At 39.2% G+C, this 25,771-nt stretch overlaps 3 protein-coding genes across 7 annotated transcripts in view; 1 reads left to right on the top strand and 2 right to left on the bottom strand.

The window, feature by feature from the left end:
- LOC123513702 (pyruvate dehydrogenase E1 component subunit beta, mitochondrial-like) overlaps positions 1-7,313 on the bottom strand; it is a 17,153-nt gene extending 9,840 nt beyond the window's left edge. The window contains exons 1-3 of the mRNA XM_045271077.1: positions 7,155-7,313; positions 6,120-6,239; positions 4,838-4,984 (exon numbers count right to left, since the gene is read on the bottom strand). Coding sequence (XP_045127012.1) covers positions 4,838-4,984; positions 6,120-6,239; positions 7,155-7,184 — 297 coding nt within the window. The 5' untranslated portion in view covers positions 7,185-7,313. The remainder of the gene's footprint in view (positions 1-4,837; positions 4,985-6,119; positions 6,240-7,154) is intronic.
- Positions 7,314-7,876: 563 nt separating this feature from the next.
- On the top strand, positions 7,877-25,411 carry LOC123513698 (proteoglycan 4-like). Of its 3 annotated transcripts, XM_045271072.1 has the most exons (10): positions 7,877-8,055; positions 10,145-10,362; positions 11,147-11,284; positions 12,256-12,364; positions 12,743-12,849; positions 13,489-13,641; positions 20,549-20,779; positions 21,389-22,150; positions 22,715-24,304; positions 25,206-25,411. In XM_045271072.1, exons 2-10 carry the CDS (start codon positions 10,147-10,149, stop codon positions 25,245-25,247), a joined length of 3,348 nt encoding a protein of 1,115 aa, XP_045127007.1. In that variant the 5' UTR covers positions 7,877-8,055; positions 10,145-10,146; the 3' UTR covers positions 25,248-25,411. The 3 variants fall into 3 exon arrangements, with proteins under 3 accessions (XP_045127007.1, XP_045127005.1, XP_045127006.1); XM_045271070.1 differs by having other exon boundaries at positions 21,389-24,304; XM_045271071.1 differs by having other exon boundaries at positions 7,878-8,055; positions 13,489-13,626; positions 21,389-24,304.
- LOC123513700 (elongation factor G, mitochondrial-like) overlaps positions 24,602-25,771 on the bottom strand; it is a 25,881-nt gene continuing 24,711 nt past the window's right edge. For all 3 annotated transcript variants that reach the window (XM_045271075.1, XM_045271074.1, XM_045271073.1), the window contains exon 15: positions 24,602-25,356. In XM_045271075.1, the coding sequence (XP_045127010.1) occupies positions 25,177-25,356 (180 nt within the window). In that variant the 3' untranslated portion in view covers positions 24,602-25,176. The remainder of the gene's footprint in view (positions 25,357-25,771) is intronic.

Here is a 25,771-nt window from a genome sequence, read left to right as displayed (position 1 = left end):
CCTCTCTGTAACTTATCTTCTTCCTGCATTTGCATCTCTAATGTCACATGATCACTTTCCCCATTGGACTAAAGCATTGTATGATTGGAGGGGACTCTGGTTTCTTTGTGAAAACTAGGTCAAGCAATGATGGTGCTTCTTTCCCCCTGTACCTTGTTGACTCCTCCACCCACTGGTCCATTGTATTAACCATAGTCAACTGTAACACTTTCTCACTCCACTGTCCAGCATTGTCCATTACTTCCATCTCTCTCCAGTTTATTTTTTTACAGTTCAAGTCTCCAACTAAGAGTATTCTTCTATCTTTTCTTATCATGTTATCTAGGCACTATATCATCTCTCTTTGCTTTATGCTCTTCTGATCCCCATGTATTAGTCTTTGGTGGAACATATGTAACTATAATTTTTCTTTTCTTCAAATCTTCTGTTCTGATTGTTACTCCCAATGCTTCCACTTTGTCCTCTCCATATTGCACATCCTCCATACATATATTATCACGAACCATTATTTGCACTCCTCCTCCCCCTTCATCCTTCCCATCTCTCCTCCAGGTATTATATCCTTCCTCTTTACAGTTGACATGGATCTTTCTTTTTCAGTTTTGTTTCAACGATACACATTACATCCATTTTTTTCTCTTTCAAATAGTCCCGAACTTCCAATATACTTGATAACAAACCATCTATGTTAGTATAAATCACTCTTAATTTATTGCCTCCTCCACGACCTCCTCTTTTTTCCTTAGGTACCACTTCTTTAGTCTCATATCCAGAACCCTCCAGTAAAAATTCTTCTTCTCTATCTCTGTCCTTTTCTCGTTTTTTTCCTTAGCTTCACTTCTTAGCACTTTCTCCTTTTCCCTTTCCTCTAAGTTCATATCTCTTTTTATCCATATTTCCTTGTGATCGACATCATCGGCCAGCTTCCCTTTTCTAGCCATAATTTCCTCTACAGCCACTTGAGATCTCATTTTCACCTTCATTGGTCTCTTTCCTCCTTCACTGTACCTTCCCAGCCTAATCACTTCCTCTACCTCCTGGTCAAATTCTTGTGTGCTGTCTTGTACTCATTTGATAACCGTTTTGGCCATTTCCTTTTCTTCACGTTCTCTTGTGAATTTATTTGGATTTTTCTTTTCTCTCATCCCATAAATCACGAAGCTTTTTTTCTTGTCCACTGCATCCCGCACTAAATCTTCCTTCTCCTTGATAACCTCTATTACAGCGAATTTTGTGTTCTCCTGAATTTGTCTCTTTACCACTTCTGAAAATTTGACCTTTTCCTCTTCTTGCTCCTGTTTCCATTAATTTTTTAGCTCTTTCAACTTGTTATCACCTAGACCACCTTCTACCCTGTTTGTCATCCTGTGCTAAACTTTATCCTGCAAGTTCTTTAAAGAGCTTTCATAATTTTTGGCATGTGGATTTTAGAACGTCATTTTGCTTCCTTATTTCCAGAATCTCCTCTTTCAATTCCTGGTTTAGTGCACTGACTTTCTCACATTCAGTTACTCTTAATTTCAGGGCGGTGTTTTCTGTTAGTAGTTAGTCTTGTTTATCCATGAGACTGGACATCACCTCCTTCATATATCTTAATTCTCTTTCTACATTAACAAGCCTTCTCATATTACCTCGTTCATCCTGGAAACCCGAGAAATCCTTATCCACAGTATCATCAGACAGTTTCCTTAAACCAATAGGGGTTTCTATAATGCGTTGGTTCCCACTCAGTGTATGTTTTGGTTCCATCATGTGCCTGGCAGTGCTACTTTTTTTTTTCTATTTATACAATATGGGCTTTTCACAGGAATTTCTGGGTTAAAGGGGATAATTTATATGGCACCTCCTATCTCAAAGCCTACCCGCTCGGAAACCGTTGCCCCGAGTGAGGAAGCCCAACCTACACTCGGACTGTGGACAGGATTTGAACCTGTGCGCTTGGAGACCCCTCGGACCCCAAAGCACACATGGTTCCACTGCACCACGGCGTTCCATTACTCTCTCGGTATTCATCCCTTAACTATATGTGATCTAACACTTATTTCAACTGGAGATAGGAGAACCTATGGCCCCCTCTCCCCCTGTACATATGTCTAGGCCTGGGTCCAACTCCTTTTGTAGTAATCTCTGCAAACTGCTCAGATACATGTGTCCTGCTCGACGGCTGTGGTGTGTGTGTGTATGTGTGTGTGTATTTACTTAGTTGTATTGTACAGGATTCGAGTGGGGCTCATAGTGTCCTGTCTCCGTATTTCCACTTATCAAATTTTTCTTTAAAGATATGCACATTATGTGCTATAACAACTTGATCACCCAATGCATTCCACTTTTCCACCATTCTACGTGGAAAGCTGTAGTTTCCAATATCCTTGACACACTACCTTTTCTTAATCTTCTTTGCATGTCCTCTTGTCCTTCTATCTTCTTCTATCACTAACACCAGGTTTTCCTTGTCTATCTTTTCAATACCATTTACTATTTTATACATTATTATTAGGTCTCCTCATAATCTTCTATTTTGTAAGGTTGGCAGTCCCATTTCCTTCAGCCTTTCTTCATATGTTAGGTTCTTTAGTTCCGGCACCATCTTTGTAGCTATCTTCTGAATCTGTTCTAATCTTCTTATATCCCTTTTCAAGCTCAGTGACCACACCACTGCTTTATCACTACCACCAATCCTGGTCGTCTGCTGGTCATCCAGCCAGCCTTTTCCATTACAGAGCGAGCTCAGAGCTCATAGACTAATCTTACACAACACAGTCCACACACTGGGAAAGCGAGGTCATAACCCCTTGAGTTACATCCTGTACCTATTTACAGCTAGGTGAACAAGGGCTACACATTAACACGTTAACAGCGTTTGGCAACTCAGCACACTTGCCCACAGGGCGTAACCTTCAATACCCGACCACGCCAGTGTCCATTGGACTTTTGCAGAGAGAAGAGGTATATATCATTGTGAGAGCACGGCCTTTAGTATAGAGCGTAAAAATCCATGGTACAAATATATACCAAATCGTGGACCAGTAATTTTTTTTCCCTTCTATCGCGTATTGGTACACCAGTGTGCCAGGCATGGGATGTAGTGTATGATGATATATTCTTGACACTATCAACAGTACCTGAGTAAGGTAATAACTTAGTTCCAAGTGGAATGAAAACCAGGAAAGGAGAAGGGATTGCAAAACCTGAAAGTGTTATTGAGTACAATAAAGCAAAAAAAAAAAGTGTTGATGTTGCTGATCAACTCAATTCCTACTACTCGCCACTCTACAAATCAAGGAAGTGGTACAAGAAGCTGGCTCTGGAAATGATTGCTGGGATATCAGTGACAAATGCTCAAATTCTATACAATAAATACTGCTCAGCAAAACAAGTATGCCAAAAACCTTCATAGAATCAGTAATTCTATCTCTTACTAAAAACATTCCTGAGGAAATTACAAAACCAGGGAAGAGAACCTCTGATACATTGGGTGCAAGAAAAGAACATACCTTACAGGAAGCAGATGGACCAATGAAAATACAAGGAAGCGATGCAGAGGATGCTATGAGAAAATCTCACTGTCTGAGAGATACAAGGTGGCCACAAACAAGGCTAGGAGAGTATCCACCTATTACAATGAATGTGAGGGTCAACCCCTCCTTTGCATTTAATGTTTCAATGAAAAACATGACTTGTGTAATTAGTGATCAACATTATGATGATCTAATATTCCATTATTTTCTTATATTGATTGTATTTTTGAAGTAATATGTCACCAAACATTACTTGTTATTCAGAAGCCTATTTTTTCTTTCAACAAATGAAATCATTGTCTTATCATTTTTATCTTATCTTCCAGTACCTTAGCAACACATCTGCAGTCATAATACATACAAATTTATACACAAATTGTTTACATACTCAAGTTTGTAATAGTCTTTAGAAAGTGATATTCGGGCCTCAGATGTACCAATATGCAACAAGTGGAACATTTGCTTGGTACATGGGTGGTCTGATACACAATTAACGTGTTAAGAGGCTTGCCTATTTGCCTCGCCACTTTCTGGGATTTCAACCTGAACCCTCTGAGCTGTGAGCCGAGCATGCTAAACACTACACTACAGTGTGTGTGTGTGTGTGTGTGTGTGTGTGTGTGTGTGTGTGTGTGTGTGTGTGTGTGTGTGTGTGTGTGTGTGTGTGTGTGTGTGTGTGTGTGTGCCATGCGTAGTACCTATGCGTAGTACCTATTTACGTAATGCATTACACAGACCATTTCAACTATCAGTATTAACAGGAGAGAGAGAGAGAGAGAGAGAGAGAGAGAGAGAGAGAGAGAGAGAGAGACCTTTGGGTAACTTGAATTGGTCTTTTCAAAATTGAGCCAACATAATGCAGTGTTACTGTAGACACACACACACACACACACACACACACACACACACACACACACACACACACACACACACGAGGAAGAAGGAAGATGTAAAGCAGCCACACAGGCAAAGTATGAAGTGTAGTTGTCCTGTACTGGGTGTACTGATCCTGTATTAATCCAGCAGCAAGGCAGGCACCAGTGAGTCATTTCCATCTCTTACAAGAAAATATTTGAATGCACAGAAAGAAAAAGTAAAATCTTTTGTTGACAATAACAATAAATCTAACCATGAAGTTCCATGAGCTTAATTCTTTTTTAATGCAATGCAAGTTATCTACTACTTTAATGTAACAGATTTTATTAAACTATTAATCCTACTTATGACTTTGTGAAAACTAATGTTGAATAATGCATATCAACTTATGATTTCATTTAACATTAGCCATGTTTGATACAAAAAAATGGCTTCACACTCACCAAGGCTGCTCCAACAGCAATGCCAGCAAAGCCAGCCTCCGTGATGGGCGTGTCAATAACTCTCTGGTCTCCGTACTTTTTCCACAGGCCCCTTGACACCTTGTAGGCCCCATCATACTGCGCCACCTCCTCCCCCATCAGGAACACCTAGTCACACGCATACACACACAACAGTTAGCCTTATTGCTTACTGGTTATGTCTAAATAAATAGTTTATTATTATTATTATTATTATTATTATTATTATTGGGTTATGTTGATGTGACAGGAATCGATATTACAGGATATTACAAAGTTTAAATAGTGTGGACTGGGAATCATATATAGAGCCAGGTATAACAAGTAGTAGTGGGAACTTAACAGTAATGCATCTGTAGATTCTAACTGTATGAAAAATGTCAAATACTAAGACCCTGAAACAGAAACAGAAGCAGAGACCATTTTAAACAGCATCAAGAATGAAACAGGTATTCAAAATGCCTGTCTCTCCACTCCTAGACTATCCTGGGGCAGCTGGCAGGATGAACAAGACTACTGAGACAGACAAGAAATGCATCGCACTTATCTAATCTCTGTCACCTCATGTCTAGTGTTTCCCAAAGAAAAAGAAGAAAAGTTTGTAAGTGTTATGTTAAATGAAAATATGATGCAATAAAGTGTTATTTATATATTTTCATTTTTTTTTTTTTTTTTACATTTCTCATCTCATGTTAAACTAATGTGCCTCTTTAAATGAATTGTGCTTAAAAGTGAATGATACATATACTGCAAACTAGAGGAAACAGATACAATTAAATATAAAATGTTAATCAATCAATAAAATGAAAGGTGATATGTGACTGGTGATACTAGATAATAAAATATGATTTTCTCCATATTTGTTATGTCTACAGTTAAATTAATGTAACTTTCAAATGTATATGACCTGAAAAATCAATTATGAACACTATAAATGAATAACAAAAATAATATACAGGAAAATAAGAATAAATAGCAAGTAAGAAAGACAGAAAAAGGAAATATATATCTTAAAAAATGCAAGATAATCAAGCATTTACATCATTATATAAAAGAAAACAATCAATAAAGCAAGAGTAAAAGTAAAATATACAATCAAATAAATTAATAAATAAATCACACACACACAGTAGAACATATGATAGAAAACAAGACAGTAGCGTCTTTCCAAACTGCAGCAGAACAAGGAAAAGGGGAAAAAATATACATAAATAAATAACACTGAGAAAAAAACAAAACAAAATTATGTACATGACACACTCACATTCTCATCCCGCTCCATCTCCTCATCCAGGGCCGAGTTGAGGGCATCGCGCACTGTGAGCTGATTGGCTGCCGCAACCCGGCTGGTGGAGAAGCTGCGCCCCAGCACCCCTGTAAGACTCTGGAGGGAAAAAATGGAAATTATTCCATTAGGCACCATAACAGCTTAAGTCATATGGCACCGCTAGAATTAACGGGAGAACACTACATCTCCCAAGGAGCAACTAGATTTGACAAGGATTCAAACCCATACCACCTAGACTGGAGGCCCGGTCGTTGACTAACTATGACACCCACCTCCTCTCAGGGAGGGAGGGATGGGCGGAGAGAGAGAGAGAGAGAGAGAGAGAGAGAGAGAGAGAGAGAGAGAGAGAGAGAGAGAGAGAGAGAGAGAGAGAGAGAGAGAGAGAGAGAGAGAGAAAATTATTGGATTAGATAAAGCAGTCATATGATACTTAAGAATATTTAAAAGTCATAAGTTTAATATGGCAAAATTCAATTTCATACTTAATCAACATTACATTAGGTTAACTCATCATGTTACCAAATGAATTCCTAGTCTTCATTACATCAGTGGAACATCACAAAACACTCATAATTGATTTAGGTTAAGTTATTTACTGGATTACATTAGGTTAGCTATATATGGCATCCTACAATTGCCAAACAAACTCCTTCACCAAAACACTGCAATATGCTCAGAACACTCAAAATTTATGAAGACTCAATAAAATAGTTACAGAATTAGATTAAATTATGTTAAGTAAAGTATTAGATCAGGTTATCCACCAATGATATCCTATATACTGGCCCTATATGACCACCACCTCACCCATACCCACACGTACACAAGACCCAGAAACCTCAACATTCCGATCCCCAATCTTAACAATATTCATGAATCCATTAAAAGATTGACACCACCACCTGATTATGTCGTCTGCAGATTGCAACACTGCCTCTATTAACACTTAACCCACGACCATTCCCAGCAATAAAACACCTGACCAGTATCATTGTGTCCTGCCGTATTTACCTTAGCTATTCTAGTAGCGGTGACGGCCATGGCTTGACCTGTGGCGTGTTGTAAAAGGTCAGCAGCAGCAGCCGGCCACCGTCTCCTCACCTGGGACAACAACAACAGTACACCACCAAGAACCGACCACTTCACGCCCTCCTCACTTGTCTCTCCCCTCGCAATTAGTACCTTATTTACCTGTCTTTTGGTGTCAAATATAATAGAAAGTAAAGTGGTGACTGAAAATCTTAATTGTGAGTAATACGTATAAAAATAAAGTGTTGGATAATTAAGAAATTAATTTGGTGTATAAGATGCATATAGCCTATAATATGGTTGAAAATTATATAGAAATAGTAGATGATAAGCTTTTGAGTTTATTTTTGACATTTGAGTATTTTTGTTAAGTGGAAATATTAGCTCCTACCTACGGTACATCCGAACGCGCAGGCAAACTAATTTTATTTTTCTCTAAGAAAAAAAAAAAAAAAAGCATTGTAATAATAATGGATACATTAAATGTACACTGAACTACCGGTGCCTAATTCAGTGCAGAAAACAGTATTGAAGAAAAGAAAATGTTGGAATACTTACGAAAAGTTAAATGTATAAAAGTAATCAAACAATGCACAAACGTATCAACAGATCATAAACATTCAAATATATACTTTGAAATAGTCTGAAAACAATAAATGGGAAGGTAAACTAAATTAAACAAATTAAACCATAGTCAGAGCCAAGAAATCGGACACACCATAAGCTTCTGCGTCCAAAACACGTGGTGGCAGCGAAGGGTTTACGCAGCTACCTACACATTATTGTTCCTCACGGCTGTCCTGCGTCTCACCTGTGTACTCAGGGGCACCACAGGGACAAGACAGTAACCTCCTCCACTCCCACGAGGAATCGCTCTACACAGGTAAACTGGGGCTGTAGCAGCTAAAAGTGAATTGTGTTGGGATGCGCCTTTCCATATTTTATCCTCTCAATTATTTTTGACATTTGCTATTTATGAAGGAGTTTTTGGCAAGTTGAAGAACGAACATACTTGGCATGATTCCAGGCAAAAATATAAAGTGCATGAGATTTAGGTGATGGAAGGCTCAAGTATTTTTTTGTGGGCAACCTCTGTATTATGTATAGCACAGGAACAAGCTGTGTTAAACCAAGGTTTAGAAAGTTTAGGTTGAGAAAAAAATGAGGAATGTATGCCTCCATGCCAGATACTATCACCTCTGTTATGCATTCAGCACACAGAGATGGGTCTGACACAGAAACAGTACTCATTCCAGGGAAAATCAGCATTATACCTCCTCAGGTCCCCCCTTCTGGCAGAAGCAAAATGCCAGAGGTACCTTTGCTTTGGAGGATCCTGAGGAGGGAATGGAGAAATAGGATAAGAGACAGAAATGAGTTTGTGATCAGTGCAGCCCAACAGAGAAGGTAGGGTAACAGTATAAGCAGGATTAGAGGTAAGGTAAAGGTCATGAATGTTGGGCGTATCTCATAGATGGTAAGGAATACGAGTAGGGTGTTTCACCAGTTGCTTTAGGTCGTGAAGGAAAGCAAAGTTGAAGGCTAGTTCACCAGGATGGTCAGTGAAGAGAGAGGAAAGCCAAACCTGGCGATGAACACTGAAATCTCCAAGGATGGCGATCTCTGCAAAAGGATAGTCAAAGAATTTATTGTAGCCAGAGGAGTTGGGGGAGAGATAGACAGCACAGATAAATTTAGTTTGAGAGTGACTGTTGAGTCTTAGCCAGATGGTGAAAAACTTGGAAGATTCAAGAGCGTGGGCACGAGAGCAAGTCAAGTCATTGGATGTAGCATCCAGCTTTAGAGCAAAATTGAGGATAGAGAAAGTAGGAGGGAACAGAGAAGGAGCTACTGTCAATTGCCTCTGACACCTGTGTTTTGGTAAGGAAAAGAAGATGAGATTTAGTAGAGGAGAGGTGGTGTTCCACAGATTGAAAATTAGATCTAAGACTGCAAATGTTGTAGAAATTAATGAAGAAAAAAGTCGAGGGAGGTGTGAAGACATTTTGGGTCGCTACTGAGAGAACAGTCTGACCTAGGAACATTTCTTGTCCCTCATCCCTAGAAGGGTGTGTGTGTAGTAAGTGCTTGTAGTTTTGTGTGAAGGAGAAGAGTTGTCTTTTAGAGGGCAGGCTGTGACTGCCCTCTTGAGTTGTGAGACACAAAGGGAAACATTGAGTGAGATCACCTCTAGCTATAATTGTAGTATCAGTTTGTTTTATTTTTTTTTATTTTTAGCAATGTATTTTTGTAGATCTTAACTAATTCCATGAGAACATTGCACTCCCTTTCTCCGGTGTACCATTGTTTTTCCATTTTTTTCGGGTGAAGACTGAAGACCCACACAACTTCATCAATTGTGTGGGTCTTCCACATGAGATAGACATTTGTAAATGAAATCATCCACTCACATACCAACCTTCTCAACTCACAAAACTATGTGGAATCAAAGGCTACCAATCATATCCCACAAGACACTTTACTTTAAGAAAGAAAAAAGAAAAAAAAATTGTGTTCTAACCATGATGTGGAGCAGCTCAACAATTGTTTTTTTGATGTGAGAGTGATTGAGAATATGACTGTTAGTCATTTTTGTCTCATTTAGCCTGATAACCTTGCAATACCACAGATTCCCAAGCTTGTTGTGGGTAGAGGAGTGCTGGTATATGTCCGTCACTTTATGCTATTGTGTTATATGTATACAATGGGTTTTTATGAGAGTCTGGAAGGAAATAGTAAAAAGATATAGTGCCTGAGTTATACTGGACCATTATCCTCTTTTATTCTGATTACTTTATTGACAGAATTGAGCCACAATTAATGAAATACAATAGTCTAACAGAACCTAACCTATTAGAATGACAAATTTACTGGCATTGCTTAATATATTGTGATATTACATAAATATATCTAAATATAATATGAATTCATTACTTTTGTTCCTTTGAGTTTCACTTTGGTGCTTCTTCCAGCCATGGCAAAAATCAAATCTGTCAAGACTACCAAGCCAGGCCCTCCAAAGGCCAAGAAGACCTCTCCCCTGAAAGTCAAGAAGACTGTCACTCAGAAGGCCAAAAAAGCTGCTTCACCTGCCACCAGGAAGAACACTGCTGTCAAGTTCCTCGCCCTTAAGAAGACTGCTGATAGGGAATTCCGAAAGAAGACACTGCAGAAGAGAAAATTTCTCAAGGTAATAATGTATTACATTTTTCCTCATCAACTTGTGGAAAAAGGAAAAATAGAAGGAACAGAATCTGAAAATGCATTTGCAATGGTGAACTTTGGTAATATGAAGACAAAACTACTTATAGAGCAGAGTTTGATATGATTTAAACAGTCTGTGATAATTTAAGCAAAGCAATGTTTTTGTTGTATTCTTAAAGTACTCTTAATTGTCTGCAGAAATGGGAGAAACTTGTAAGCTGTCAAACAATAGATAGAATGGCAAGAATATTGATGACATATGACATAATAAGGGGTTATGTATTTATTTTAGGGCTAATTTTCACACCCACAATATAAAAATATTTGTCTGTCTGCAAGAATGGAAAAAAAAAAAAACATAACCTTTTTATTTCATAGTCACAGTGGGAAATAGAGACAATGAACAGAACAACAATGGCAAGAGTAGTAATAGATAATTTCCAAACACAGAATGCAGGGACTGTCACATGCAGGCCTGAAGGTCTCTTGCAGCTTCCTTAAATTTTTTGTGCTATTAACACAAAAGGATTAGATTGTGCAAAAATGAAAAAAAAAATAAGCTTTCAAATCTCAGTCACAAGGGAAAATAAAGACAATAAACAACAACAGTGGTGAGATAATAAGTAATAATATCCAAACAGAACACAAAAAGATTAGACTGCAAGAATAGAAGAGACTCACAAGTTTTCAAGTCTCACATTCACAAGAGAAAATGGAGACAGTAAGCAGAATAACAATAACAGCAAGATAACAAGTAATAATTTCCTCAGGAACGGGAGGCACAAGATGAAGGGAGAGCTGTCATTGTACTGTCCCACATTCCCCATGGCTTCTTTGAGGGACAGATCAAGCGTTACTTTAGGCAGTTTGGAGTGGTGGAGAACGTCAGGCTTGTACGCAGCAAGAAGGTTAGTCTTGGAGCAGATCTTATGAGTGTGAGTGTGTGTGTGTGTGTGATGGGAGGATGGGAGAAGAAAGAATTCATGTGTGTATGTATGTTTGATGGGAAAAAGTGTGTGTGTGATAGAAGATGCAAGTTTGTGTGTGTGTGTTTGATTGGAGAAGGAAGCACATATGTGAGTGTATGTTTAATGGGAGATAGAAGTGTGTGTGTGTGTGTGTGTGTGTATTTACCTAGTTGTAGTTTTACAGGCTTTATGCTTGTGTGGCCTCGTCTCCATATCTACACTTATCCAATCTTACTTTAAAAGTATGCACACTCATTGCAGACACTACTTCTGCACTCAAACTGTTCCACGTCTCAACACATCTTTGTGGGAAACTATAGTTTTTAATATCTCTTACACATCTTCCCTTCCTCGGCTTCTTACTATGCAATCTTGTGCTTCGACTGTGTGTGTGTGTGTGTGTGTGTGTGTGTGTGTGTGTGTGTGTGTGTGTGTGTGTGTGTTTCACTGTTTGATCTGCTGCAGTCTCTGACGAGACAGCCAGACGTTACCCTACGGAACGAGCTCAGAGCTCATTATTTCTGATATTTGGATAGGCCTGAGACCAGGCACACACCACACACCGGGACAACAAGGTCACAACTCCTCGATTTACATCCCTTACCTACTCACTGCTAGGTGAACAGGGGCTACACGTGAAAGGAGACACACCCAAATATCTCCACCCGGCCGGGGAATCGAACCCTGCTCCTCTGGCTTGTGTGTGTGTGTGTGATGAAAGAAGCAAATCTGTTTTTGTGATTAGGGAATGTAAAAAAGCAAGTGTGTGTTTGTGTTTGGTGAGAGATGCAAATTTGATTGTAATGAGACAATAAAACCTGTGTATGATGAGAGGAGAAAGTCTGTGTATGTGTGTGATGATGAGCAAGTGTGGTGAGAGACAGGCACCTCAGGGATACATCTCTCAACAGACTGGCCGGAGCTGTGGGTACGCATACGTGGAGTTCCAACACTATGAGGTGGCGCAGATTGTGGCTAAGCATATGGATGGATATCTCACCTTTGGCAAAATCATGAAGTGTATGTTTTTTTTTTTTTTTTTTTTCCTTAAACCTCTGTCTATTTATATATAAAGCTGGCAATCTCACATAGGATGGCTCAGCTAAACTATCTCACTTTTATGCACAGCCTATCATTCTTGCAGAAGTGATAGTCAAGACAAGGCACCACAATGTTAAAAATATTTATCATAATGTGAAATAAGTTCTTTTCCTCTTTTATGTAAGAGAGGAAATCTGGTCAAGGGCATAAAAAAAAGAAAAGGATTAAACAAAAAGGCTCACTTAGATGCCAGTCCTTGAGCAGGTCTTATAGAGTTAACCAAAAGAAAGGGATAAATATCTTGAAGCTTTTGAGGTATGATGCTCCATAACTTTAAACACAATTCTCTTCTACCAGGCAAGGTCATTCCTCCCGAAAGAGCGACCAACCGTTTGTTCAAGTTCAAGAGAATCCGACCAGACAACTGTCCCAAATTGGAGAACAGGAGAAAAGCTTTCAGAAAGGTACTCACTGCTTATTTACCTTACATTATTCTGCTTTTCCCTAATTGAAGGTGTAGAAAGGTGTCAGGAAGTTACCCACTGCTTATTTCCCATCCCTTATTTCCCCTTTCCCTAATAGAAGGTGTAGAAAAGTGTCAGGAAAGTACCCATTGCTTGTTTGTCCTCCACTTTGAGACTTGGTCGTTAAGAAGTCATTGATGAAGTTCTTGATTTACATGTGAAGGTTTAACCTGTCATGTGAAGTATGTAGATAAAAGAATGTTTCCTTATACTCTGTTTCAATATGTAGTACGAAAAGAAGACATGAAAATTATTAATATTTTCTATACTAGTATTTTTTTTTTTTTTTCCCCACTCTTCTTTTTGCAAGAGGATATCTGGCCAAGGCCAACAAAAACAATTGAACAAAAAGTGTCCACTTGATGCCAGCCTCCGAACAAATGTCTTGAAACCTCTCTCTTAAATGAATTTAGGTCATAGGAAGATGAAAATACATAAGCAGGTAGAGAGTTCCTAAGTTTACCAGAGATAGCAATTAGTGAATGAAAATACTGATTAACATACTATAAACTATGTTCTGGATTTGTAATAATGACCTACCAATGAAAGAAAGACTGAAAAACGGTGTCTCCCCCACAGCTGAACAAGATACGCACAGAGAAGGAAATCAAGAATAGGATTGACAGACTCAAGTCCTCCTATGCCATGAAGATAGAAAAACTGCAAAAGCTGGGCATCGATATCCCCATGCAGACCCTTCTTGCCACACTGCCACAGGTGACAGGACAGAAGGTTGTTGATTGATCACTCAGGACACTCTCTCTCTCTCTCTCTCTCTCTCTCTCTCTCTCTCTCTCTCTCTCTCTCTCTCTCTCTCTGTTATTATATTTTCTCTCTCTCTTTTATTTTACTTTCTCATCTTCTGTTATTCTCTCTCTCTCTCTCTCTCTCTCTCTCTCTCTCTCTCTCTCTCTCTCTCTCTCTCTCTCTCTCTCTTTTATTTTACTTTGTGCATCTTCTGTTATTATCTCTCTCTCTCTCTCTCTCTCTCTCTCTCTCTCTCTCTCTCTCTCTCTCTCTCTCTCTCTCTCTCTCTCTCTCTCTCTCTCTCTCTCTCTCTCTCTCTCAACACACAATAACTTTCCCCTAACCCTTAAAGCACAGGTACGTTTTGCCATGCCTGGTCTCCTGTGCAGGCTTATTCCTGCAAAAACATGTCTCACTTCAACCTCCTGTACCTTCTTTCCTAATAAAGTCATGTTACTGAATGAAGCATCATTATAAAGCTCATAGCCTTAGCTGTCCTTTGACATTAATTTGAATGCTATATGAGCATTTGTAGAACGTGTATGGAATTCTTAAGTAGGAAACCTTAAGCACTGTTATAAACAGATATTCAGAGCTACTTGACTTGTTTCCTATTATTTAGTAATAGTGATCATTACTTTTATGATTTTTATGAAACATAACCATAAAAAACTCAACTTCCATTTTATTGTAAAAATCAATGGTTAGCATTACAGTCAACTTGATTAATGTGAGGGTTACATTCCTGGAGATGTCACATTATTCAAACATAATTTCACGTTCCTGGCCATTGGAACAAAGTCTGCTTTTTTGGGGGGATTTTCTTACCCAAACCTTTAACCCTTTGTAGCTGCCAGTTGTGGCGGCTAGAGGGTTGGTGAGGATAATAACACACACAGATCCGCACGTGGACAAGAACATTGTATTTGTTCGTATTTGTCAAAACCTGAAACAATAATGATCCGTCACATTTTTCCATTCACGTAAACATATTTACGCTCAATTTACTAGCAACATTTCAAGTTTTCTAACGTCCAACTATACAACTCTACATACAGGTGAATGCATGACGTCCTTTATTACTTACGTGTCCCGGATCTGAGAGAACGCAGGGGTGCGGGAGGATTCGTCCGTACTGAGTGCTTTTCTGACATGATCTGTACTTGTACTCGTAAATAATGGGAGAAACCAGAGCTCGAGGTGTGACACCGCTCTTACTGAAGACTAGAGAGTATCTGTCCCTTCGAAGCAGCTGTCGCTAGGCTGGCGGCACACCATATGTGTTACATTGCTCTATTTTCTGTGGAGTCATCAGAAATCCTCTGTGCCTTTATCTCTCCTATACACAGCGTCATCAACTTTTGCACGTAAACAACCCCTCACTACCACTCTGCAGCAAAGCTCACATCTTCACTACTTTAAATTGTTCTAACTAACTTAGTTCTTTCGTACTGTAATCAATTCTTCTAATGACCTTAGTGACCAATCTCCCCCCAGCAGCCTCACAGATCATTCCTTCTCGGCGGTAACACCTTAATGTACAGTGATCGTTTTGGGACGATTGTAGCGTCGCGTGTGGAGAGGTGGGGATCGTTCCAGGAATCATGATTTTTCCACACTAAATGTTTGAATCTGTCCCCTTACTATTGTTACTGGGGCAAGTGGAGGTATTTGGCATCTTTTCTCGCTCTCCTCCTTGAGCCAAGTTGAGACATGTTCCCTCACAATATCTTTTCCCATTTCGAGGCAACATCTGGCAACCCCTGTGACCTGGAGGGAGGAAATGGTACTCTGAGTGATGTTACATCAGTGTTACTCGTGTGATGATATACGTATATTTCAATAGAAATGTATGTACAGTCAACCATCGGCTATCGCGACTTCAGCTATCGCGTTTTATTGCTATCACGCACCCATGAAAAGCTGCTAAAATTTCATTATTGCGAGCTCAGATGCCTGCTATCGCGCGCCCAGCCATGACATCATGAGGTATCTGAGCGCTCATTGGCCAAAACCGATACCAGAATTTTGGCCGATTCCGATACCAATACCGATACCACCTAATTGGGCAGATACCGATACTACTATTGATACCGATACAACCGATACCGATACTACTATTTATAGTGATTACTGCACTGGACACCAGGATGAGTTGGTGGACGGCGATCGTTATCAGATGGGAGGCTTTGTTTTGGGGGATGCTGTAAGTCCTTCTGAGAACGTTTGTGAAATAGGAGCAATTCTAGAAGCTTTTTGAAGCCATTTGCAAAGGTAAATTACTCAGTAATCAATATCTTATATCGAATATATCACTAAGTAGTAAATTCCTTTTAGGTATCGTAAGTATCGGCATAAAATAAGCCGATATCGATACCCAAAAAATGGGCCGATACCGCCGATTCCGATACCAATACCAATGCATCTGTACATCTCTAGTAAATACAATGAGCTGATGTAAATTTTTTTTATGTTATAACCTTGACATGTTTTAATTGGTACCAATGGATTATACACTAATTTAAAAAGAAGTAAAAATGAGGGATAGTAGGAGTAAAATTTGTGGTTGCGATACCAATGAAAATTTTCACCATTAGTTGTTCAATTCGGCTATTGCGTTTTCGGCTATAGTGCGGCTATTTCGGTCCCAATTGGGCGCGATAGCCGAGGGTTAAGTATATTGTATTTATAATAACATTATTATGAGTTGTATATGTTTAAGTATAGTGTGAATTATTATTTTGTTTTAAAGCAAGATGTTAATAGTGACCCCGTGGTGAAGATGTAAGCATTTAGAGTGAAGCACGAAATCTTGAGGTCTCTCTAAGATGGCGGGATATTGAAAGGGTGTCGAGAAGGCTGGGGTTTGTTTGGGCCAGGATTTGTGTTTGTTGAGTGGTTTTGGGAGCTCCCTCTCGTCGTTTTGTGAGTATTGGAGATTTGTGGAATCTTTTGGGAAGAAAGGAGACCATTATTGGCCACATTTGGAGTGAATATTGAGGAGTTGTTTGGTAGTGAGGTTTTACAAGTTTCTGGCGGTATTTCATAGGGATTATTTTGGTGTTGTAAGTGCCTGGCAGATATTATTTGTGGTTCTGGTGAGAAGTGTATTGATCACAGATGTGAGTTAACATTGTGAAGTATAATCCATTGTACGTATTATTAGATCTAAGTTATAATATAAGGTAATTATTAAGTATTATTTGTTTTTTGTGTTTCCCTAACATATAACCTGTCACAAATTGAGCTTAATAGGAGAGAATTTATGTTAGCAGAGTTAAGGTGAGTTAATAAGGTGTTTTTGTGATATTGTTCAGAACGGCTGAGTCAGGTGAGATATCAGATCTCTTAAAATCCGGACTCTTGAAACTCTTTAGGACGCCCAAGATTGCTTGAGTCTCCCTAAGAGCAAGCGGGACGTAACACTCGGTAATAACATTGAGGACAGTGATGAAAATGAAGACTGATTTTTTTTATTGAGACAGAAGAAAGTGTAGACTCCATTAGTGATTCTGATAGTGATCTGGGAGACAGAGACCAACCCTCACAGCGACGTTCATAAATCTCTTCATCTACTCCCCATGAGCAATGCACTGGTGTGTGTCATCCATGGTTGCCTCTACAGGACTGTGCTTGTCGGCCAAATTACGCAAATCCCATTGCTAATAAGAGTTACCAGATTCCAATTATTATAGAAATCCACAATACATGTAATATGTGGTTTCTTTTTCTTTTCCTGTTTTGCACATCATTTCATGTATCTGAGTTTGCATTTTCTTGACATGAAAGTGCAAAAGTTCCTGCTTTTACATCAAATTCAAATGCCCAAAGGAGAGAGAGAGAGAGAGTGCATGCGCGCGCTATGTTATCAGAGCTTGGGGGTATTTCTTAGTGGCGGGTTCTGCCTGGGGTTTGTGGATAATTTTTTGATGTGTAATAACTTTGCTCTCAGAGGTCATTATATGTTGGAAACTACATCGTTGTACTCAGAATAGCACAGAGAAATGTGTTTTTATAAGGAAAAAATATTTTTAGCTTTTTTGACGTGTGATTTTTCCCCATTGTAACAGACGGAAAGTAAATCAAACCCCCGTACTTTAAGGGTAAAAAAGAAAAAAAGAAAAAAATCCTAGGCCACACAGACAATAAAAAAACATATTGTCACCTGCACATCTTTCTTGTCTGGGAAATTGGAAAATTATTAATTCAACATTATTTGTTGTATGATTTTATATGGCAGGAATAATATCCCATGTTCATACATTTATTATTAGTGCATTTAACAGAATAAACCATGTGTATAATTTGGTTGTGGTTGGTGGCAGTGTTTGTTTACCATCATTTCAATTGATTGAGTCGTGCAGTCCAGACCACGCTGCCTCTCTGTTCCACAACAGGCAGCATGTAAAATTTTATGAAAAGAACCAGCCCAATTACTGCTGTAGAGTGTGATTTATTAATAGACTTGGTGAGTCTGGAAAAAGTGCTTCTAAATCAAAGCACAGATGGCTGTATAGTGGCCTTAACATGGGAGAGAATCATCACCCCCTGCAACTGTGCATGCTATGGGAAAAGGACAGTCCACCAGCTATCTTCATAAATAGGTACTTATCAAGCGATAGACATACAACTGACCGTAAGCTAAGTAGAGTTCTGATAAAAAACTGCGGAGATAGAGATGTGGTGATTGTAGCTGGCAGTGACAATGTTGTTGTTCCTGGGTTTGGATCCAATCACAATTTTTGTAAAGTAGGGTATTTGAATGATAACCTACATATTTTTATGTTTTTAAAAGGAATTAGTTCACAAAAAAACTAATAATAATAGATATTTAGACAAAATTTATGCAAAGGTAATGACGAAGACATGTGTCTTGGTTTACCTTTGCATCAAAGGTAAATCCTCCCTGATCATTGCCTTCCCGAGCTGTGGGAAGGCAGCATTCGCTCTTAAAAATGCAGATTTCTCCCAGACGGTATCCTTCAAGTGACGAAGGTGGAAGGTATTGTTTAAGAATCCAGCCGAAAGTGTATCAGGCAGTTCCCCCAAGAAGCAGTGTTGGTGCTCTTGACATCATCGAAATGAGTTGACTCATTTTAACTCTTAAAGTACGGGGAACTGATTTACGTTCCATCTGTTACAACGGGAAAAAAATCGCACCTGTCAAAAATGATAAAAGATTTTTTTCCTTATAAAAACATATTTCCCTGTGTTATTTTGAATACAACAATGTAGTTTACAACATGTTATGACCTCCGAGAGGAAAGTTATTGCATATAAAAAAAATTTCCCTGAACCCCAGGCAGAACCTGCCACTAAGAAATACCTCCCAAGCTCCGATAACAATGCGCGTGCTCTCTCTCTCTCTCTCTCTCTCTCTCCTTTCAGGCATTTAAATTTGATGTAAAAGTAGGAGCTTTTGCACTTTCATGTCATGAAAATGCAAACTTAGCTACATGAAATGATGTGCAAAACAGAAAAAGAAAATAATTGGAATCTGGCAACTCTTATTAGCAATGGGATTCACATGACTTGGCTGACAAGCACAGTCCTGTAGAGGCAACCATGGGTGACACACTAGTGCATTGCTCTAGGGGAGTACTTGGGAGGTTTATGAACGTCGCTGTGAGGGTTGGTCTCTGTCTTCCAGATCACTATCAGAATCACTACTGGAGTCTTCACTTTCTACTGTCTCAATAAAATAAATCACTGTCTTCATTTTCATCACTGTCCTCAATGTCATTACCAAGTAACACTGACATAACATCACTCGGAGTACTGTTTCCTCCCTCCGGGTCACAGGGATTGCCAGATATCGCCTTGAAATGGGAAAAGATGACCTATTGTGATGGAACATAATATTGTCTCAAGGCTCGAGGAGGTGAGCTAGAAAAGATGGCAGATACCTCCACTTGCCCCAGGAATAATAGTGAGGGGGAGAGATTCAAACGTTTAACGCGGAAAAATCATGATTCCCGAAACGATCCCCGTCTCTCCGCACGTGACGGTACAATCGTCCTGAAACGATCACCGTATGTTAAGGGTTAAGCAGAATGAGTCGCATTATTTAATGATCTCTTTAAATATCAAGTCGCATTAAATCAAAATTGCATTATTCAAACTTGCGTTAATCGAGAGTTGACTATACTTACTAAACTTTGCAGTGGACCAGTGTTCATGGCTAGAATTCTGCAATTACATTGATTAATAAAGGGAAAGCTAAAAGATAGGAAACAATACTAGTACTTTAATTTTATCAGAGTAAAAAAACTAACTTTTTGAGCTTGTTACATACTTGATGTTGTCACTCGCTACATTATATACACTAGCTCAGGTGGCACTAGGCTACAGCTGCCATGCCAATCGGCCACTGTAGGATGCAACGCAGGGCAACATTTATATTGCTTTCCTCTGCATTCAATTTTTATTTAGCTTCACTATGAAAAATATTTGCAGATAGTATCACTGGCAATGTCATATCCATCATCATCACTACAGTAGCTCAGTATTGTATTGCTGTCATTGCTAATGATGGTACTTTTGAAGGTCTTTGTCTAATTCTGCTTCAATTTCATTAGTGTCCTATCCTTTCCTGATCTTGATGGCTGTTAAGCTCAAAGAGGCTCCATCTTGGGAATGTAATTGACTGGAAGGATGAATAGAGCTGGCTTGTTTAGCAAATATTTTCTTGGAGTTAGCACAAAGCATAGTCTGACAACTAGTAAGTCTAGATAAATAGATTTATCTAAAAGGAGATTAGATAAATTTTTGGATGGAAATAATAGATGGAATTAGATAGCTCTGCTCATACAGGGACTGCCACGTGTAGGCCTGACAGTCTTTTGCAGCTTCCCTCTTTTCTTATGTTCTTATATTCTTATGTACATGGCAGAACAAGGATGCAGTGAAGAGTGAGACAAAGGACAAGAGCACAGAAGAGGGAGGCCAGACAGTGAATGGACACACCAGCATGGATGCTGCTGCTGTGGTGAAGGATGAGAACCAGGCTGCAGTGGCCCTGAACAATGCTTCTGATGTCAAGCAGTGTGAGAACAGTGATGCTGAACTAACAGAGGAGCAGAATATAATGTTTAGAGCAGCACGCGATGATCTTGCCATAAAGGTACGGAAAAAACTGAGATAGAAAGACAAAAAATAAACTTCCCAGTTCTTGAGCTATGCATATTTTTTACATTTCTACTTTTGTCTTTTTTCTCAATGGCTGATAATTCACACACATCGAAAAGAGAGAAAGAGTATTCAAATACCTAACCACTTCATTTTCTTCTTATTAAGTTAATTAGTAGCCTTATTCCTCTCTTCAAGTACAAATAATGCACAAATAGAGACAATAATAGTTTTCTAATAGTCAACCAGTTCATATTCTTTACATACAAGTTCTAACTTTTTTTCTTTTATTTGTAAAGAATACATTTAGAGTATTCGATTAGCTAGCCACTTATTGAGTTTACATATCAAGTCCATTTTTACCCTTGCTTCTTTCCTATGTACAAAAAACTCACATGGAGTATTCATATTGCTGACTTAATGAGCTTCACATGTCATCTATTTCTACCCTTGCTTCTTGCTTACGTACAAATAATCTAAATAGTTCACCACTTAATGAGCTCCACATACCTATTTCTATCTTTCCTTTTCTTTTATCTACAAATAATCCAAATAGCTAACCACTTAATGATCTTCACATATTAAGTTCCTGCCTTATCTGCAGATAATGAGTAACTTGGAATCAGCCAAAAAGAAGAAAACCCCAAAGAAATCAGGAGTCAAGGCAAAAGCTACAGCAGAGAAGATGGTGTTGGAGGTGGATGAGAGTGATGATGAGATTGTGCTGAAAACTCCCCCCAATACTGTCAAGAAGTTCATCAAGAAGGATGCCAATTCCACACCAACGACAACACCCAAAGGCAAGAATGAGATGCCCAAGACACCTAAATCAACAAGGCCAACACTGAAGACACCAAAAAGGATGCTAAAAACACCAAAAGCTAGTCCAAAATTAGTGAAGTCACAAAAGGCAATGGGTGTCAAATCCAAGACAGAAAAGACACTGACAGAAACAGCTGAAGAAGTGAATGCAGCACCTGAAACACCTAAAGCAACACTGAAAACACCAAAAAGAACACCCAAAACAGGAAAAGCTACCCCAAAATCAGCTAAAAAGACACCCAAGGCAATGAAAATCAAACTCAAGGCAGAAAATACACCTACAGAAACAGATGAAGTGGTGAACACAACACCCAAGATACCCAAGGCAGAAGGAATGGCAAAAACAACTGAAGCTACTCCAAAATTGGCAAACACACCCAAAGCACTGAAGGAGACAGTGGAAAATGCTGAGGCAATGGAAATCACACTTAAGAAAGAAGATCCAGCAGCAGAAGTGAATGGAGCACCTAAGACACCCAAAGCAATAAAAGCAACACCAAAAACAACTAAAGCTACCCCAAAATCAGCAAAAAAGACACCCAAGGCAATGAAAAATACACCTACAGAAACAGTTAAAGTGGTGAACACAGCACCCAAGGCAGATGGGATGCCAAAAACAACAAAAGCTACTCCAAAATTCATGGAAGACACATCCAAGGCACTAAAAGAGACAATGGAAAATGCTGAGGCAATGGAAATCACACTTGAGAAAAAAGATCCATCAGTAGAAGTGAATGCAGCACCTAAAACACCCAAAGCAACAAAAGCAACATCAAAAACCAGTATAGCTACTCCAAAATCAGCAAAAAAGACACCCAAGGCAATGAAAAATACACCTACAGAAACAGCTGAAGTGGTGAATATAGCACCCAAAACACCCAAGGCAGAAGAAGAGATGCCAAAAACAATAAAAGCTACTCCAAAATTAGTGGAAAACACACCCAAAGCACTGAAGGAGACAGTGGAAAATGTTGAGGCAATGAAAATCACACTTGAGAAAGAAGATCCAGCAGCAGAAGTGAATGCAACACCTAAGACACCCAAAGCAATAAAAGCAACACCAAAAACAACTAAAGCTACCCCAAAATCAGCAAAAAAGACACCCAAGGCAATGAAAAATACACGGAAAACAAAAAATACACCTACAGAAACAGTTAAAGTGGTGAACACAGCACCCAAGGCAGATGGGATGCCAAAAACAACAAAAGTTACTCCAAAATTAGTGGCAAACACACCCAAGGCACTGAAAGAGACAATGGAAATTGCTGAGGCAATGGAAGTCCCTCTTGAGAAAAAAGATCCACCAGCAGAAGTGAATACAACTCCTAAAACACCCATGGTTGTGAAAAATACATCTACAGAAACACCTCAAGTGAATGTATCACTCAAAAGAACACCAAAAACACCAAAATGGGCATTAAAATTAGGAAAAGCTACTCCAAAATCAGCGAAAAAGACACCTAAAGCACTGAATGAGATAGAGGAAAATGCTAAGGCAATGGAAATCACACTTGAGAAAAATCCACCTGCGGAAGTGAATGCAGCTTTCAAAACACCCAAAGCAACACTGGAAACACCAGGAATATCAAAAACAGGAGAAGCTCCTCTGAAATCAGTGGAAAAGACACCTGACACAATGAAAATCTCACTCAAGACAAAATGTACTCCCACTGAAACAGCTGAAGAAGTTAATGCAACACCCAAAACACTCAAGGCAGAAGGGACACCCAAAGCAACACTGAAGACACCAAAAAGGACGCTAAAATCACCAAAAGCTACCCCAAAATTGGCAAAAAAGACACCTAAAGCACTGAAAGCAACAGCTGAAGCACTGGAAATCGCACTGAAGGCAGAAAATACCTCCACAGAAGTAAACACAATGCTTAAAACACCTAAAGCATCAAAAGGGATGCCTAAAACAGGAAAAGCTACTCCAAAATTAGGGAAAAAAACACCCAAGGCAATAGAAAAAACACTGGATACAGAAGACACACCCACAAAAGTACCTGAAGTAAATGCAGCACTGACAACTCCCAAAGCCACACAAGAAGCTGAGAAGGCAACACCCAAACCAAAAAGTGGGACAACTAATGCACAAAATCCAGCGGAGGAAATACCACTTGCAATTCTCAAACCTGACACACTGGAGGCAGAAAGTACAACCCCCAAAGCTGTGAAAAAGATGGAGACCAAGAAAGAGACTCCTAAGATTGCAGACACGGCAGCTGAAGTCTTGTCAAATGGAGTGAAGCATAATACACCCATCGCAGGAGCACCAGCTGCTGCGTTGACACTGAGTACACCAAAATCAGGAAAGAAAATACTGAAGATTAAAAAGAAAACACCTGGAAATGTACAAGACACCCCTATTAGTAAGAAGACACCGAAAGCAAAGAAGACAGGCGTGAGTGAAAATGGTATAGACACACAAGCTACGACTCCAATGCTTCAAGCCACACCAGGGAAGAAAGCTAGTCAGACACCAGCACAAACTCCCAAAACTTCACCAGGGAAGAGGAAACATATTGAAAATGCTGCAACAGGAACTGAAGTCACACCAAACAAGAAGGAAAAGTTGAAAAAGGCAACACCAGGAAAGAAGATCACTCCCAAAGCTAAGACACCCAAGACTCCTAAAAAGACGCCTGGTAAAAGGAAGGAGGTGCTTGAACTAACCCCACACCCCAAAAAACAGAAGGTACTATCAGCACTGTAATATTTCCTTGAGTGTTACCGGTGTAGTGTCAAAAGGGCATAAGGGGAAAGGGTAGTGTTCATACAGGAACCCAAATTACTGTCATGTCTCCTTGTGAGTTACTGGTGATGTGAGTGTAGTGAGGAAAGGGCATGAAGGATGGATAGTGTTTGTATAGGTAGTCAGGATTTAGAGATTTGTAGGAGCAGATCAGTAAGTATTCTTGATGCTGCAGCCTCTTGTGTCTGATGTGGTGCAGTATCCTTTCGACCTATTGTATGGCAAGAATAATAGAAAGAATTGTTTTTAATGTTTTATTTATTTTTAAATGTTGATAACCTGATAAAGGTTCTCTTTTTTTAGTTTTCATTGTTTAATAAATAACAAATAACAGACATTTCTATTGTTTAAGGTAGATGTATGTTATTTACAAATATTTCCAATGTACAATTCTGAATGAATGATTACAGTGCAGTGGATAAATTAATATCAGATGAGTACTTGTAAAGAGATAAATTAACCTATTACTTACTATATATATCAGTTTGTACACACCCAGCAAAAGAATTAAAAACTCAAACATTCACCCCAAATTTGGCTTGCCAACCAAGGCAAGGCAATGACTGGGATCAAGACGCTGTTGTTTCTCTGGAGATTTGGAATGAAATTATAAATGTTCCACAATATATAAAACATTCATCCTGGATTCATTCTCTGCAGTCAGTCAACTGTAGAGGTTTTTACTGGAGAAAAATAAAGGTGATTTTATAAACACATACACTCATCAAGCTGCGGCATGTAAGCTTGCACCTGAGCTCCAACCACTTGATGGGAGGACAACACTTATGAAAATAGAGCTAAAACTAGATCTGGTCTTATCTTCTGCTCTTCTTGGCTGCCTCAGGCTGTGTCTGGGAATCCTGCTGGTTCATCAGTTCGTCCATGACCTCAGAGCGTGCTGGCAGGTAACACGAGTACTCCATGGCAAACTCTCCCTTGCCTTGTGTTGAGGACCGCAGCTCATTGGCGTACCCAAACATGTCGTTGAGGGGAACCTAGAATGCACCAGAATGTTTTATGACTGATCAAAGTAATGAAAAACAATCATTACCTGTTCATTCTTCTATTCCTCCCTAGATTTAAAGAACCTCCCATTTCTTCTCCATTTCTACATCTATTCCTATTCCCTCAAACCCATGCTGCAGATCTCACACAGCTTTATTCCTTCATGCCTTATTCCCTTCTCACCTTCTCCCATTCCTCCATTTCTCATCACACTATCAAACCATTGCATTTCTTTATCCCTTCATCTCCTAACATCTTTCCAAACCTCTTACCTCAATACCCTCAAAACTTCCTTATTTCTTCATTTGTGTGCCTACCCATCCAACCTCTTTCCAGATCTGTCTCCCTGGCAATCATCACAATGTCCACCCAATCTCTCCCTACCTTCCTACTCCTTCATTTCAA

Source organism: Portunus trituberculatus, chromosome 36, assembly GCF_017591435.1.
Source record: "Portunus trituberculatus isolate SZX2019 chromosome 36, ASM1759143v1, whole genome shotgun sequence".
Classification (NCBI taxonomy): domain Eukaryota; kingdom Metazoa; phylum Arthropoda; class Malacostraca; order Decapoda; family Portunidae; genus Portunus; species Portunus trituberculatus.
Note: the sequence above shows the minus strand (reverse complement) of the source record. Positions and strands in the feature narration are given on the sequence as shown.

Bases quoted from the DNA above. Each gene is read 5' to 3' on its own strand.
- LOC123513698 (XM_045271070.1), top strand. From the start codon at position 10,147: ATGGCAAAAATCAAATCTGTCAAGACTACCAAGCCAGGCCCTCCAAAG. The intron at 11,285-12,255 runs GTTAGTCTTGGA...ATCTCTCAACAG, and splicing joins GGCTTGTACGCAGCAAGAAG to ACTGGCCGGAGCTGTGGGTA. The intron at 12,850-13,488 runs GTACTCACTGCT...TCTCCCCCACAG, and splicing joins GGAGAAAAGCTTTCAGAAAG to CTGAACAAGATACGCACAGA.